This window comes from Phyllobates terribilis, unplaced genomic scaffold (genome assembly GCF_046119375.1).
Source record: "Phyllobates terribilis strain yellow unplaced genomic scaffold, ASM4611937v1 Scaffold_3__8_contigs__length_932513732, whole genome shotgun sequence".
NCBI classification, from domain to species: Eukaryota; Metazoa; Chordata; class Amphibia; order Anura; family Dendrobatidae; genus Phyllobates; species Phyllobates terribilis.
In genome coordinates this window covers 20,364,975-20,383,002 of record NW_027362763.1, presented here as the reverse complement: position 1 = coordinate 20,383,002, position 18,028 = coordinate 20,364,975, and the positions used below count along the sequence as shown (strand labels likewise).

Below are 18,028 nucleotides of genomic sequence, written 5' to 3'. Positions count from 1 at the left end.
TTTGATCACGTGTTATTCCATTTTTTGTTTGGCGGTATGATGATAAAGCATTGTTTTTTGCTTTGTTTTTTATCTTTATTTTTTACCGTGTTCACTGAAGGGGTTAACTAGTGGGACAATTTTATAGGTCAGATCGTTCCGGACGCGACGATACTAAATATGTGTACTTTTATTGTTTGTTTGCTTTTTTTTCATAATAATATTTATTGATGGGTACATTATATTTTTCTTTTTAGTGGATTATTTTTTTTATTTATTTTTTAATATTTTTACAATTTTTTTTTTTTTTCACTTTCTGACAGTTTTTACACTTTTTTACTTTGTCCCACTATGGGACTTTCACTTTTTTTATTCTGATCGCCTGCATAGCATAGGGATGGAGCACCATCCCTGTGCCATGCAGGCAGTCAGCGCTGCACAGTGAAAACATTGTTTGGTCGTGCACTGCGCATGACCAAGCAATGTTCCTGCTGCCTGGTGACCTGGATGTTGTCATGACGACATCGGGTCGTCATGGCAACACCCGGGAAGCCGCGGCAGACAGCGCTGGAGGCCGGAAGAGGAGGTGAGTATTACGATCACCTCCCCTTGCCACCGCAATGCTGCGATCGACTTCGATCGCAGCATTGCGGGGGTTAATGTGCCGGGAGCGGTGCGGGACCGCTCCCTGCACATAGTACCGGGTGTCAGCTGTGACAATCAGCTGACACCCGGCGGCGATTGCCCGCACAGCCTGTGTGCGCGCGCGATCGCGATGACGTACTAATACGGGTCAGGCTCTTAAAGCCCAGGGCACAGACGCGTATTAGTACGTAATGGGCTTTAAAGGGGTTAAGAAACACTAAAAGAAATCAAGATTAAAAATGTGGTACTCAGTAAGGGTAATTTTTTTCAGACCAAGCAGAGGGAAAAATTATGGAATCACTCAATTCTGAGGAAAAAATTATGGAATCACCCTGTAGATTTTCATTTCCAAAACGAACACCTGCATCAAATTAGATCTGCTCGTTAGTCTGCATCTAAAAAGGAGTGATCACACCTTGGAGAGCTGTTGCACCAAGTGGACTGACATGAATCATGGCTCTAACACTAGAGATGTCAATTGAAACAAAGGAGAGGATTATCAAACTCTTAAAAGAAGGTAAATCATCACGCAATGTTGCAAAAGATGTTGGTTGTTCACAGTCAGCTGTGTCTAAAATCTGGACCAAATACAAACAACATGGGAAGGTTGTTAAAGGCAAACATAGTGGTAGACCAAGGAAGACATCAAAGCTTCAAGACCGGAAACTTAAAGCAATATGTCTCCAAAACAGGAAATGCACAACAAAACAAATGAGGAACGAATGGGAGGAAACTGGAGTCAATGTCTGTGACCGAACTGTAAGAAACCGCCTAAAGGAAATGGGATTTACATACAGAAAAGCTAAACATAAGCCATCATTAACACCTAAACAGAAAAAAACAAGGTTACAATGGGCTAAGGAAAAGCAATCGTGGACTGTGGATGACTGGATGAAAGTCATATTCAGTGATGAATCGCGCATCTGCATTGGGCAAGGTGATGATGCTGGAGCTTTTGTTTGGTGCAGTTCCAATGTGATTTATAAAGATGACTGCCTGAAGAGAACATGCAAATTTCCACAGTCATTGATGATATGGGGCTGCATGTCAGGTAAAGGCACTGGGGTGATGGCTGTCATTACATCTTCAATAAATGCCCAAGTTTACATTGATATTTTGGACAGTTTTCTTATCTCATCAATTGAAAGGATGTTTGGGGATGATGACATCATTTTTCAAGATGATAATGCATCCTGCCATAGAGCAAAAACTGTGAAAACATTCCTTGAAAGAAGACACATAAGGTCAATGTCATGGCCTGCAAATAGTCCGGATCTCAATCCAATTGAAAATCTTTGGTGGAAGTTGAAGAAAATGGTCCATGACAAGGCTCCAACCTGCAAAGCTGATCTGGCAAAAGCAATCAGAGAAAGTTGGAGCCAGGTTGATGAAGAGTACTGTTTGTCACTCATTAAGTCCATGCCTCAGAGACTGCAAGCTGTTATTAAAGCTACAAAATACTAGTGATGTATTGGAGTGTTCTTTTGTGTGTTTGTTTTTCATGATTCCATAATTTTTTCCTCAGAATTGAATGATTCAATAATTTTTTCCCTCTGCTTGGTCTGAAAAAAATTACCCTTATTGAGTACCACATTTTTAATCTTGATTTCTTTTAGTGTTTCTTAAAGCCATAAAGTTGCCATTTGAAATGACTTTAGTTTTGTGCCATGTCTGTGATCTGCTTTATTTCAACAACATTAAACAACTGAATGAACATCCTCCGAGCCCGGTGATTCCATAATTTTTGCCAGGGGTTGTATAAGCAGATCTCTTTATTACATCATCGGTCAGGGTTTATATAGGTTGTTACTGGACGTACATGGTAACAATATAATTGTCTCAGGTTAGCTACATATGCGTTGGCATTCGCATACATACATCTAAAGGTTAACACTATGGACGCCCAGCTTTAGGGTCTAGGTGTGGATCTACTTCTTTACTTTCCATTCCTGAGAACGCTTCATCTCACGTCATACACAGACTACATTTTGGAAAACAAGGAGATGCACGTGGAATAACCAAAATGGAGTCCGGATAGACAGATGACTCCTGCTCTCACAGCTGTCAGGGATGGGCAAATATCCGGCACAAGCAATCCAGAGATGGAGTCAATCAGCGGCTCCAGATGAAGGTGCGGATCAATGGCGCTGCCGAGTACGACAGACGGGCAGGCAGCGTATTCATCAGAACCTGTTTACAGTGAATGAATACCGAGCGACGCGTTTCACGATCAGACAGATGTCTTCCCCAGGCCAGACAAGCATGTTAGCGGAGCAACGCAGTATAATACAGAACAGGCCGGAAAAGGTCACGCAGTGACATCGCAGGGTTAAAGGTCAGTGCAAACAAATGTAATCCAGGTAGGTAATAGCTAATGCTCAAACATGGAGGTGAACAGTATAGTAATATGAAAACGCTAAAAGGGTTACACATTGTCCTCAAGGGCCAGCGCAGAGAAATGAGACGCGGGTAAAATGACATAATAGAAAATAAACGCAATAATGTATGATAGAGATGAGACTAGTAGTGCAGGGACACGTGCTGGGACTTGTGGTACCAGCTAAGCAAGCATGTTTACGAGGTTACCAGTCAGTGGAAAACAATCCTACCTTGTGAGTAGGTGAAATGTCTGCTCCAAGATAAAATGCTGAGACATCCATGCAGACAACTAGAATGGAAAGTGGTAAAAGCCGTCCTGTCTTTCATGTAGCGCACTGCTGGTGATGGATGAAGGTGATGGTGATGGATGATGGTGATGGATGATGGTGATGGATGAAGGTGATGGTGGTGGATGAAGGTGATGGTGATGGATGAAGGTGATGGTGATGGATGAAGGTGATGGATGATGGTGATTGGTGATGGGTGATGGATGATGGTGATGGATGAAGGTGATGGTGATGGATGAAGGTGATGGATGATGGTGATGGATGAAAGTGATGGTGATGGATGAAGGTGATGGTGATGGATGATTGTGATGGATGATGGTGGTGGATGAAGGTGATGGTGATGGATGAAGGTGATGGTGATGGATGAAGGTGATGGTGATGGATGAAGGTGATGGATGATGGTGATTGGTGATGGATGAAGGTGATGGATGATGGTGATGGATGAAGGTGATGGATGATGGTGATTGGTGATGGATGAAGGTGATGGTGATGGGTGATGGATGAAGGTGATGGATGATGGTGATGGATGAAGGTGATGGATGATGGTGATGGTGATGGATGATGGTGATGGATGAAGGTGATGGTGGTGGATGAAGATGATGGTGATGGATGAAGGTGATGGTGATGGATGAAGGTGATGGTGATGGATGAAGGTGATGGTGATGGATGGATGACGGTGATTGGTGATGGATGAAGGTGATGGTGATGGGTGATGGATGATGGTGATGGATGAAGGTGATGGTGATGGATGAAGGTGAAGGTGATGGTGATGGATGAAGGTGATGGTGATGGATGATGGTGGTGGATGAAGGTGATGGTGATGGATGAAGGTGATGGATGAAGGTGATGGTGATGGATGAAGGTGATGGATGATGGTGATTGGTGATGGATGAAGGTGATGGATGATGGTGATGGATGATGGTGATGGATGAAGGTGATGGATGATGGTGATGGATGAAGGTGATGGTGATGGATGAAGGTGATGGATGATGGTGATGGATGAAGGTGATGGTGATGGATGATGGTGATGGATGAAGGTGATGGTGGTGGATGAAGGTGATGGTGATGGATGAAGGTGATGGATGATGGTGATTGGTGATGGATGAAGGTGATGGTGATGGATGATGGTGATGGATGAAGGTGATGGATGATGGTGATGGATGAAGGTGATGGTGATGGATGAAGGTGATGGTGATGGTGATGGATGATGGTGATGGATGAAGGTGATGGATGATGGTGATGGTGATGGATGATGGTGATGGATGAAGGTGATGGTGGTGGATGAAGGTGATGGTGATGGATGAAGGTGATGGTGATGGATGAAGGTGATGGATGATGGTGATTGGTGATGGATGAAGGTGATGGTGATGGATGATGGTGATGGATGAAGGTGATGGTGATGGATGAAGGTGATGGATGATGGTGATGGATGAAGGTGATGGTGATGGATGAAGGTGATGGGTGATGGTGATGGATGAAGGTGATGGTGATGGATGATGGTGATGGATGATGGTGGTGGATGAAGGTGATGGTGATGGATGAAGGTGATGGTGATGGATGAAGGTGATGGTGATGGATGAAGGTGATGGATGATGGTGATTGGTGATGGATGAAGGTGATGGTGATGGATGATGGTGATGGATGAAGGTGATGGATGATGGTGATGGATGAAGGTGATGGTGATGGATGATGGTGATGGATGAAGGTGATGGTGGTGGATGAAGGTGATGGTGATGGATGAAGGTGATGGTGATGGATGAAGGTGATGGATGATGGTGATTGGTGATGGATGAAGGTGATGGTGATGGATGATGGTGATGGATGAAGGTGATGGATGATGGTGATGGTGATGGATGAAGGTGATGGATGAAGGTGATGGTGATGGATGAAGGTGATGGTGATGGATGAAGGTGATGGTGATGGATGATGGTGGTGGATGAAGGTGATGGATGAAGGTGATGGTGATGGATGAAGGTGATGGTGATGGATGAAGGTGATGGTGATGGATGAAGGTGATGGATGATGGTGATTGGTGATGGATGAAGGTGATGGTGATGGATGAAGGTGATGGTGATGGATGATAGTGATGGATGATAGTGATGGATGATAGTGATGGATGAAGGTGATGGATGAAGGTGATGGATGAAGGTGATGGATGAAGGTGATGGTGATGGATGAAGGTGATGGATGATCGATGGATGAAGGTGATGGTGATAGGTGAAGGTGATGGATGAAGGTGATGGATGATGGATGAAGGTGATGGTGATGGATGAAGGTGATGGTGATGGATGAAGGTGATGGTGATGGATGATAGATGGAGGTGATGGATGATGGTGATGGATGAAGGTGATGGATGATGGTGATGGATGAAGGTGATGGTGATGGATGAAGGTGATGGTGATGGATGAAGGTGATGGTGATGGATGACGCTAACTGTACCTGCTTTTTGGGCTCCTTCTAGAAAAGCCTGTAACAGAAGAAAGGATGCTTGCCATGACATTTCTCGTTTGACTGTTTGTATCCTTGTTACGGACCGTTCATCTGCCGCTGGGGCCAGATTCTTTCCAGTCTGTCAAGTAGCAAACATGCTGATGCATCTCCTTACAGCCTAGAATTTGCTTGATTTCATACTCCCAGTCTGGATGAGAAGCAGAAGCCGTCTTGGCCGGAGGAGACAATTTATTCACGACCAGAAGGCATGGAAAGGCTACATGAAGAGCATTTGGAATTTTTAGCATGGGAGGTAAATTCAGTCTTAAAGTGACTGGATTGATTTGTTGAATTATCTGGAATGGATTGCTGAACCTTGGAAACCGTTTCTTACGAGGCTTTAAACAAGTGTTTTTAATGGAATGCCAAACTTTATCCCCAGGAGATATGCTTGGGAATAGGTTGTCAATGTTTATCTGATTATATGATCTGGCTGCGCCTACCTATAGCCAGGTAGAGACAGGTGGAAGATACAGCAGAGCTAGGAGAGCAGCGTGAGGTGACTCAGCTAGGCGGCCTGACACGGGGAGGGGCAGAGCAGCGAGCACATTGAGTAGCACGGCGCTTAGCAGGTGTATGACTTACCACTGTGACACTGACTACTCAGACTCTAATGTCATGAGCAAATTCTGGCCAAGGAAGCAAATCTGAACAAAAATCTTGATGAAAATGTAAGGTATTGCTCAATTGACTGATTATTTCAGTTTGCTCTTTAGGCTGCTAGGCAAAGAATAAGTCTAAGATTTACACTCTTCAATATTGAAATCGCAACACCCAAAAAGAAAAGTTGTGGAATTATGGAAATCACTGGATGGATATACATGTTAATAATATGCAAATGATGAAAAAAGGAACAAAATCTTCACAGCTTCTCGATCAATTCACTGCACACCACGGCCAGACACTATATGAGCAGAAAAACTGTGGAACCAGAAAATTCTTATGAAGAACACTTGGGCCAACTTTGGAGCAGATGGAAGTCCTAGTAAAGGAAAATATTGGAGAATCAATTAGGTCAAACCGCAAGAAGAAGAGTGACCATCGTGCTCAATTCAGTGCAGAGTGAAGATAATCTGGGTTTTTATAGTCCATATAGATGATCACTAGAAACGTAGCTCCTTCCATTAGATGACACTCTTCTTTCAGAGTTAATTTGATGGTTAAGAGTGAAGAATTCACGATCACCAATGGAGTAATACTGGTCGGTTAGAGAGAATTTCTTGGAGAAGAAACTGCAGAAAGAATTTTTAGATTCTGAAGAATTTTGTGATAGAACTGCTATTACATCAATAGTAGAGGCATCCACTTCTAAAAAAACAGCCTGTCAACATCAGGGTTGTAGTAGTGGTAGAGTGGAGAAACAAGATTTAAGCTGCTTGAAAGATTGAACTGCAGAATCTGATCAGTTCCAAGACGTTGTTTTTCTTCCGAGTCAGGGCCATAAGAGGAGCCACCACTTGGTTTGCAAAGACTAGAAATATTTGGAGAGCTTTAAGACCAACAGGTTGTAACTAGTCCAGAATAACAGAAACTCCAAAAGTGATGAAATAACCGAGCCTTGGTAGTTGGTGGCACTCGGAGACATTCTTCCAGTTTGACTTAGATATGGTTCTGTCAGAGTCTCTTCAAAACAGAGCAGTCTTTAAGACTATGGCCCCTATTCAGCAGAGCAATTAAACCAGAATTATGATGCAAATCACTTTGAAAAGTCAGAAACATTTTGTACAACTTTCACAAACATTTTGTGACTTTTTCACATTTCGGCCAGCTCTATCAAAATCGGTGGGATAAGGATGTGACACCACAGCTTGTCTTATTCATGACAATTTGTTTCATGCCTTACACCACAAATTGTACTTCAGTCTCCGGAGGAATACGCCACTTTTTAGACGCATCTGATTCATTAAGAGGATGGTGCCTTTGACTCCAGCATGCCCCCTCCTCAAGAGAGGCATGAACACCGTCCGCCTGACGATGAATCGGGCCATCCAGATTGGCTAGGATGTACTGATACATGACATCGTAAAACATTTAAAGGGCATCTGTCCCCCCTGGGACCTATCAGACCTCTAATATGGGCGTACAGCTTATAGAAATGTGAATCTATACCTACCTGTGTGTCCCATATTAGCTTTCTTGTGGCTGTGAAATTGCTTTTTATAAAATCCTTTTTCCTAGGCTTGGTGTCCTGGGAATACCAAGAAATGCCCGCCTATATGCTTAATTTAAATATTCCCCCCTTCCCGTCACAGGGCCCTGTCACTTGCAGTCTAGGGCTGCACATCCCGTGCATGCGCAATGCGCCTATAGCTTAGGGCGCTTTTTTTTTTTCTCCCTGCCCTATTTTACTGATTTGCTCTAATGCGCAGGCGCCGGGAGTCACTGTGACGTCTGATCCAGTGACCTCCGCGGTGCGCACCAATGAAGTTTGGTCCCCACTTCCTCCCTGCATCTTGATAGTTAGCAACGATCCATGAGGAAGTGTGGAGCAAACTCAGTGAAGTGGATTCTTTAAGCTGCAGGTCCTTATGTGAAACACAGACTAGAGGCGATGGTGCAGCAGAGCGGGTCTTGATGACTGACACGTAGATCAGCGAGGGCCAGGAAAACTGACAGATAAGCTGAGCAGGTAACACAGATGAAGCAGAGTCAGGTGTGTGGACACAGGAACAGTAGCAGTATTGGAAACTGGTACTTTGCAGCAGGTAACCAGTTAATCCAAGTCTGGTTTCTTCCAGCAGGATAATGGTGAATAGCAGCAATGTAACAGAGATCTAGTTATTGCAGTCTGGTATCTTTCCTTGAGGCAATGATTAATAGCAGAAATGCAGTGAAGTATAGATAAACTGGAAAGATGCATTACCAAAATTGTGCAGGTCAGGTGTGAATAGTTGTGAGAAGTTGGTAACTTGATGATAGATTGGCGTGGACAAAGCCTAAGTAAACTTGACTGAGCCTGAAAATATTTCTGGTTCTAGCATATAAAAGGTTTTTTATTTCACTATTATCAGATGACTCTGATCCAGAGTGGACAAACACAAAAAGGAATGAAAAAAATGTATAAAATGAGAATGTTTGAATGAAAACAATGGAGGCCTATTAGCATGCACTACTGCTAGCAGTCCAACTCCCTCACTGCCTAATAGAGAGCCAGGCGCAGCCTTTAGGTGCTCTCCTATCTATCCCTAGCAGATAAATCTGTATTACGCTCTTCTCCAGACTGACACACTATTCCATACTGCCTAACAGAGAGTCAGGCGCAGCCTTTACGTGCTCTCCTACCTACCCTTAGCAGGTAAATCTGTATTACGCTCTACTCCAGACTGACACACTATTCCTCACTGCCTAACAGTCAGGCGCAGCCTTTACGTGCTCTCCTATCTATCCTTAGCAGATAAATCTGTATTACGCTCTTCTCCAGACTGACACACTATTCCATACTGCCTAACAGAGAGTCAGGCGCAGCCTTTACGTGCTCTCCTACCTACCCTTAGCAGGTAAATCTGTATTACGCTCTACTCCAGACTGACACACTATTCCTCACTGCCTAACAGTCATGCGCAGCCTTTACGTGCTCTCCTATCTACCCTTAGTAGATAAATCTGTATTACGCTTATTACGCTCTTCTTCAGGCTCACACTCTATTCCTCACTGCCTAACAGTCAGGCGCAGCCTTTAGGTGCTCTCCTATCTATCCTTAGCAGATAAATCTGTATTACGCTCTTCTCCAGACTGACACACTATTCCTCACTGCCTAACAGAGAGTCATGCGCAGCCTTTACGTGCTCTCCTATCTACCCTTAGCAGATAAATCTGTATTACCCTCTTCTCCAGACTGACACACTATTCCTCACTGCCTAACAGAGAGTCATGCGCAGCCTTTACGTGCTCTCCTATCTACCCTTAGCAGATAAATCTGTATTATGCTCTTCTTCAGGCTCACACTATTCCTCACTGCCTAACAGAGAGTCAGGCGCAGCCTTCACCTGCTCTCCTATCTACCCTTAGCAGATAAATCTGTATTACGCTCTTCTCCAGCATGACACACTTCCTCACTGCCTAACAGAGAGTCAGGCGCAGCCTTTACGTGCTCTCCTATCTACCCTTAGCACATAAATCTGTATTATGCTCTTCTCCAGACTGACACACTATTCCTCACTGCCTAACAGTCAGGCGCAGCCTTTACGTGCTCTCCTATCTATCCTTAGCAGATAAATCTGTATTACACTCTTCTCCAGACTGACACACTATTCCATACTGCCTAACAGAGAGTCAGGCGCAGCCTTTACGTGCTCTCCTACCTACCCTTAGCAGGTAAATCTGTATTACGCTCTACTCCAGACTGACACACTATTCCTCACTGCCTAACAGTCATGCGCAGCCTTTACGTGCTCTCCTATCTACCCTTAGTAGATAAATCTGTATTACGCTCTTCTTCAGGCTCACACTCTATTCCTCACTGCCTAACAGTCAGGCGCAGCCTTTAGGTGCTCTCCTATCTATCCTTAGCAGATAAATCTGTATTACGCTCTTCTCCAGACTGACACACTATTCCTCACTGCCTAACAGAGAGTCATGCGCAGCCTTTACGTGCTCTCCTATCTACCCTTAGCAGATAAATCTGTATTACCCTCTTCTCCAGACTGACACACTATTCCTCACTGCCTAACAGAGAGTCATGCGCAGCCTTTACGTGCTCTCCTATCTACCCTTAGCAGATAAATCTGTATTATGCTCTTCTTCAGGCTCACACTATTCCTCACTGCCTAACAGAGAGTCAGGCGCAGCCTTCACCTGCTCTCCTATCTACCCTTAGCAGATAAATCTGTATTACGCTCTTCTCCAGCATGACACACTTCCTCACTGCCTAACAGAGAGTCAGGCGCAGCCTTTACGTGCTCTCCTATCTACCCTTAGCACATAAATCTGTATTATGCTCTTCTCCAGACTGACACACTTCCTCACTGCCTAACAGAGTCAGGCGCAGCATTTACGTGCTCTCCTATCTATCCCTAGCACATAAATCTGTATTATTCTCTTCTCCAGACTGACACACTATTCCTCACTGCCTAACAGAGAGTCAGGGGCAGCCTTTACGTGCTCTCCTATCTATCCCTAGCAGATAAATCTGTATTACGCTCTTCTTCAGGCTCACACACTATTCCTCACTGCTTGCACTCACTGTGCAGTATATTCTATGTATTACGTGTCTCTTCCTAGGACATTATAATCTGAGGTTACTTATGACATCTTCATTCTCTACCTGTATACGGGCTGTGGCTGATTGGCTGTAATCCACCTGAAGCCATGTGATGTTGTTTGTCCATCTTCTCCTATCTCTAGCATGGTGGCAGCCATTTTAGGCTATTCTTGAAAAGCAGATGACAGAGTATTCAATTTTGCCAGCTTTGATAGGTCTTTCAAAGTTTAACGTGAATTTGATTTGCTAGTCTCTACCCAAGGACCCTGCAACTACAACATGGCGCCCGGAAACCATTCCAGCAGTCTGAGCTCCAGTGGGTGTAGGACAATCCGTCCCTTTGGCCCTGCCATGTGTCAGACAGTGGATAAGCGGCCAGCTGTCATGTGCCCCTAACAGCCGCGGGTGGGATCGCGATCCATGCACAGCTGTTAACTAGTCAAATGCCGCTCTCAATCTCTGACAGCGGCATTTATCTCACGCTTCTGGGAGGCGCGATGTTGGCTCCGCCCATCGGCAACCCCGTCACATGATCGCAGGTCACCGATGGGTTGGCACGAGACCCCTGTGGTTATCATTGCCGATCTGTTATGAGCGCCACCCAGTGGTCGATATTCATAGCAGATGAGCACTTAAGTTACACACAGCAGGGCTGCAGTCGTATGTGTAACACAGGTGATCGGACGATCGCAGCTTTTGAAGACATGGAGACTATTGAAGTCAGTGAAAAGTAAAAAAAAATGTTTTTAAAAGTATTAAAAAATATATAAAAGTTTAAATCACCCCCCCCCCTTCGCCCCATTCAAAATTAATCAATAAAAAAAAACTACATACACATATTTGGTATCGCCGCGTTCAGAATCGCCCGATCTATCAATATAAAAAAAGAATTAATCCGATCTGTAAACGGCGGAACAAGAAAAAAATTGTAAACACCAGAATTACGTTTTTTTGGTTGTCACAACATTGAAATAAAATGCAATAACGGGCGATCAAAACATCGGATTTATCCCAAAATGGTATCAATAAAAACGTCAGCTCGGCGCGCAAAAAATAAGCCGTCACACGGCCATAAAATAAAATAAAAAAAAGTTATGGCTCTGGGAAGAAGGGGAGCAAAAAACAAAAACGGAGTAGGGCTGCGTCATGAAAGGGTTAATATTTTGACACCTGTAAAGCCCCTGTAATCACAATTAAATGAAGTCAAAATTGCCAAATTTGGCGTGAAATGTCACGTGGTTGGATTTTTCCTATTTGTGTCCAAGAAGTAGATCACGGGCACAGTCCATGGAGGGCTCGTCTCCATTGAGCACTGAAATGGTAGAATTGTGAAAAGTTTGTCATTTTTAGTCTGCACCATCCAGAACCAATTAAGTTATTGAAGACACCCCTAATTTGCAAACTGGGGTCACTTCTTGTGGGTTTCCCCTGAGCTGGTACCCGGGGACTTTGTAGATATGATCTGGTCCCTGAAAATGGTTCCAATAAAACCTGTGGTCCAAAACCCCAATGTTCTGTGCCCATCTAGGCCCACACGGCACTATGGGGCCACACTTTCCGCAAGAAGCTATGGGGCGGTTTTTGCCTATTGTTCCTTGGGAACATTCGGGGGAGACAGTGCTTTACTGAAGAAAGTTTCATTTCTCATCTCATGGTGCAATTCTATTGGTCACAACACCCCAACATGAATTCTTTGAGGGTAGTTTCCAACATGGGGGATTCTGGGAGGTGTTTCTTTGTTTCCTATAATTCTATAATAAAAAAAAGTGTTATGAAAATGCTGAATAGATCTTAAGGCGTCCTCTGACGTCAGTGATCAGTGTTTCATCAGTGATTCTTTTCAAATGTCAAAGAAAAAGTGCAAAGCTTTGTCTACGCATTGCAATGTTCTAATCGCACGGCACACGGGTAGCAATATGGGTTGTCTCTTGTATGAGTAATGTTACAAAGGAAGCGTCTGAGACTACTTAGGTCTCCTCCTCAGGCATGGTATAATAAATTATCCGAAGAAAACACATTATACACACACTAACAAGCAGAGATATGGTGGTATGAACGGACATTTTAAAAAATAAAATAACAAAGAATGAGCTTGGAGAGTAAATCATTAATTATTGAAGGTAAGTGGCATGAGCATTGTCCTTAAATTGCAGTAGGATTCTGACCTGATGTCCTCGCTGTCCTTGGCCAGATTCCTCAGATGTTGTAGAATGACAAAACTTTGCGACAGACTTAGTCCTGTGATACGTGTATCAATGACTGTCACAGATTTATGTTCTCACACCCTTCCGTGTCTTACTGATGTGAAGCTGCTTTTTGGTAGAACACTTTTCTGGATTATGTTGTGTCCAGGAGCTCAGAAATGTTTGGCCACAGGGAGATGGTCTTTTGCTTGTACTTGTTTGGTTCTGAGACATCACCTTTGCTTTCCTGTTTTGTCCTGGTTAAGGTCTCATATCTGCAAGATTACTTTGTTTGTCTTACTGAGGGCAATCAGTCTTCACTCAGATGGTGAACACTGTACCAAAAAATTGGAATAGGAATGTTATGAATTTCAATAATATATGATAACAAAAAACTGAAATTTTATATCCAAACAGAATTTGTTGGCGATAGCCCTGAGGAAATCTTCATGTCATCAGTAAATTATAAACCAGAAGATGACGATGACGTCATGAAGCACTCTACTGGAGAAAACCACCACACAGATAATGTACATCCAAAACATTACAGTTCAGACTTATTATACAATCCTTCTAAACATGAAGAACCTTCTTTGGACCGACCACAGATTTTTCCCCCAAGTAAAGATCAAAAAGATGGTAAAAGATTTCAATGTGGTGAATGCGGAAAGCACTTCACAAAAGGCTCAGGTCTTGTTATACATAAAAGAATTCACACAGGAGAGAAGCCGTACTCCTGCCCAGAATGTGGGAAATGTTTTACCCGTAAATCAGGTCTTTATCAACATGAGAAAAGTCATGCAGGAGAAAAGCGATTTTCATGTTCAGATTGTGGGAAATGTTTTACCGACAAAGCACATCTTATTAGACATGAGAGAATTCACACAGGGGTGAAGCCGTATTCATGTTCACAATGTGGAAAGTGTTTTAGAAATAAATCAGACCTTGTTAAACATCAGAGAATTCACACAGGAGAGAAGCCGTACTCATGCTCAGAATGTGGGAAATGTTTTACAAATAAATCACATCTTATTACACATAGGAGAAGTCACACAGGGGAGAAGCCATTCAATTGTTCAGAATGTGGGAAATGTTTTACGAATAAATCTAATCTTATTACACATGAGAGAAGTCACACAGGAGAGAGACCATTTACATGTTTAGAATGTGGGAAATCTTTCACAAGTAAATCAGATCTCATTACACATCAGAGAAGTCACACAGGAGAGAAGCCGTATTCATGTTCAGAATGTGGGAAATGTTTTATCACTAAAGCTAAACTTAGGGATCATCTAAGAATTCACACAGGAGAGAAACCATTTACATGTTCCGAATGTGGAAAATGTTTTATATACAAGTCAGATCTTGCTACACATGAGAGAAGTCACACAGGGGAGAGGCCGTATTCCTGCTCTGCTTGTGGGAAATGTTTTACAAATAAATCCCATCTTGTTACACATGAGAGAATTCACACAGGAAAAAAGCCGTATTCATGTTCACAATGTGGGAAATGTTTTACCATTAAATCAGGTCTTGTTAGACATCAGAAAATTCACAAACAGGAGAAGTGATTTTCATGTGCCAATTGGCGTAAATGTTTTATCACTAAAGCGGAGCTTGGGGATCATCAGAGAAGTCACTCAGAGCAGAAGCCTTTTTGATCTTCTGTATTTGAGGCGTGGAAAATATTTTACAAGAAAGTCTAATTTGATAACTTATCACAGAATTTCCATAGAGAATGTTTTTGTTTTATAAGATTCATCACTTTCCAAGCAAATTATTAGGTTATTCAGACATTAACCAGCCTATCAGAGTGTTTATTTTTTGGGCGTGGGGTAGAGTGTGACGGGATCTGGCAAACGCCCGAGATCAGTTGTGGCTGAGCTATGGAGAATAAGCCTTGTGGTTATATGGCCTTGTTCACACTGCATTTGTGGGCTCCCTGTAAATCCCTTTAAGCAGGATTCGGACCAACCCCTGACCGAGCCGTAGACTGCAGTGACACAAATTCAAATGAACTCCATTTGTGTATTTTTTTCTGAACATGTGCGTCGTTTCAGCCCGGCCTGTGCCCATCTAAAAACACTTTTTGAACTAAGCACGAATGGAGTTAGTTTGAACTCGATTAGTGTCACAATAGTCTATGCCCCATTAGATGGTTCATCCGAATCCCATTTTTAGGTGGATTCAGACAGAACCCCTTAACACACTGCAGAAACACAGTGTGAACAGGTCCTTAGGAAGTAAAGAAGAACTTCCAAGCCTTGAAGCGGAGTTTTTATTATGAACCTTACTTTTTATTACTGTATTCATGAAGTCACCCACATTGCTGAGTGGATCCGTAAAAAGTAAGAACACCCCCTGTAAACTGGTTTAACATGTGGACATATTAATATTAGATCCTTAGTTAAATGGTGTGTGAAGATAAAGGTGATACAATTGGTCAGAAAGAATAAAATTGAATATTAAATTGTTACAGAATTGATCGGTCACTTTCGCCTGTAGTTCGAATGACTGGATTTTTCTCTTTGTTATCCGAGGCCTTCTTCTCATATGTTTAATATGTGCAAATCTTCCCATTATTCTCTCTGATTATTTTCTGTTTCCACTATTAGATTATAAATACAAATGCAAAATATTGGCCAAAATATGCAAATGTGAATGAGGCCTCACTGCCTACCATTACCATTGCTATTCAATATAAGCTCCGGTCCGCTAACGTGAGTTATATCGGGCCAGAAACCAACCCCGGTAGCATGGGAATTAAACCGAACAATGGACATGTGGATTCATGGATCGAGATAAAAGAGCAGTACCAAGGTTAAATTATATTTTTAATCGCCTTAACCCCTTTACCCCCGAGGGTGGTTTGCAAGTTAATGACTAGGCCAATTTTTATAGTTCTGAGCACTGTCACTTTATGAGGTAATTACTCTGAAAAGCTTCAAAGTATCCCCGATTCTGAGATTGTTTTTTCGGGACATATTGTACTTCATGATAGTGGTAAAATTTATTCGATATCACTTGCATTTATTTGTGAAAAAAATGGAAATTTGGCAAAAATTTCGCAATTTTCAAACTTTGAATTTTCATGCCCTTAAATCAGAGAGATATGTTGCACAAAATAGTTAATAAATAACATTTCCAAAATGTCTACTTTTTACATCAGCACAATTTTGGAACCAAAATTTTTTTTTGTTAGGGAGCTATAAGGGTTAAAAGTTGACAAGCGATTTCTCATTTTTCCAACAAAATTTACAAAACCATTTCTTTAGGGACCACATCAAATGTGAAGTAACTTTGAGGGGCCTTTATGACAGAAAATACCCCAAATTGACACCCTTCTAAAAACTGCACCCCTCAAGGTGCTCAAAACCACATTCAAGAAGTTTATTAACCCTTCAGGTGCTTCATAGGAATTTTTCGAACGTGGAAGAAAAAAATGAACATTTATTTTTTCACAAAAATGTTACTTTAGACCCAATTTTTTTTATTTTTGCAAGGGTATCATTAAAAAATAGACCCCAAAATTTGTTGTGCAATTTCCCCTGAGCACGCAGATACCCAATATGTGGGGGAAAACCACTGTTTGGGCGCACGGCAGGGTTCGGAAGGGAAGGAGCACCATTTGACTTTTTGAATGTAAAATAATTAGCAGATGCCATGTTGCGTTTGGGAAGCCCCTGATGTGCCTAAACAGTGGAAACCCCCCACAAGTGACACCATTTTGGAAACTAGATTCCTCAGGGAACTTATCTAGATGTGTGGTGAGCACCTTGAACCCCCAGGTGCTTCACAGAAGTTTATAACATTGAGCCGTAAAAATAAAATTTTCACATTTTTCCCACAAAAATGTTTTCCAGTCTCCAATTTTGCATTTTCATAAGGATAATGGGAGAAATTGCACCATGCAGTTTGTTGTGCAATTTCTCCTGAGTAAGCCGATACCCAATATGTGGGGGAAAACCACTGCTTGGGTGCACGGTAGGGTTCGGAAGGGAAGGAGTGCCAATTTGACTTTTTGAATGTAAAATTTGCTTGAATAATTAGCAGACGCCATGTTGTGTTTGGAGAGCCCCTGATGCGCCTAAACAGTGGAAACCCCCCCTCCCCCAAAATGACCCCATTTTGGAAACTACACCCCTCAAGGATTTTGTCAAGGGGTATAGTGAACATTTTGAACCCCAGAGGTATGACACAGAATTTGATAACATTAGGTTATTGAATAAGTTGTCATTAGTCTTGAGTGCAAGTGCTCGCTACTTGAGTTTGCATCGGGTACTCGGGTATGCACCATGTATCGCGCGTGCTCGAGTGACATGCTCGAGTCCCCGCCCGCATGTTTCATGGTTATTAGACACCCCAAAAAAAAACATGCGGGGATCGCTCGTGCATGGCAGGCAATCCCCGCGAGGTTTTTTTGGCTGTATAACAGCTGCAAAACTTATGGGGAAGAGACTCGAGCATGTCACTCAAGAACCCGCATACCCGAGCACCCAATGCAAACTCAAGTAGTGAGCACTTGCGCTCAACACTGGTCGCCATATCGTCGTCATTTTTTTTCTTTACTTCTGAAAAAATCACAACCCCAACCCTAACCTTAGCCTAACCCTAGCACGACCCTAACCCTAGCACGACCCTAACCCTAGCCCAGCCCTAACCCTACCACAACCCTAATCCTAGCCCAACCCTAACCTTAGCCCAACCCTAACCCTAGCACAACCCTAACTCTAACACGACCCTAACCCTAGCCCAACCCTAATCCTAGAGTTTATTTTTTACGCCGTTCCTCGTGCGGTATAAGTGATTAGACGACTTTATTCTTCGGGTCGGTGCGATTACAGAGATTGACAGCTGTCACGCGC

General features: G+C 42.9%; 1 protein-coding gene across 1 annotated transcript in view; it reads left to right on the top strand.

Annotated features, from left to right (window-relative positions):
• The window catches only part of LOC141258708 (uncharacterized), a 53,633-nt gene extending 36,840 nt beyond the window's left edge, over positions 1 to 16,793 (top strand). The window contains exon 9 of the mRNA XM_073673730.1: positions 13,581 to 16,793. Coding sequence (XP_073529831.1) covers positions 13,581 to 14,734 — 1,154 coding nt within the window. The 3' untranslated portion in view covers positions 14,735 to 16,793. The remainder of the gene's footprint in view (positions 1 to 13,580) is intronic.
• Positions 16,794 to 18,028: the final 1,235 nt, after the last annotated feature.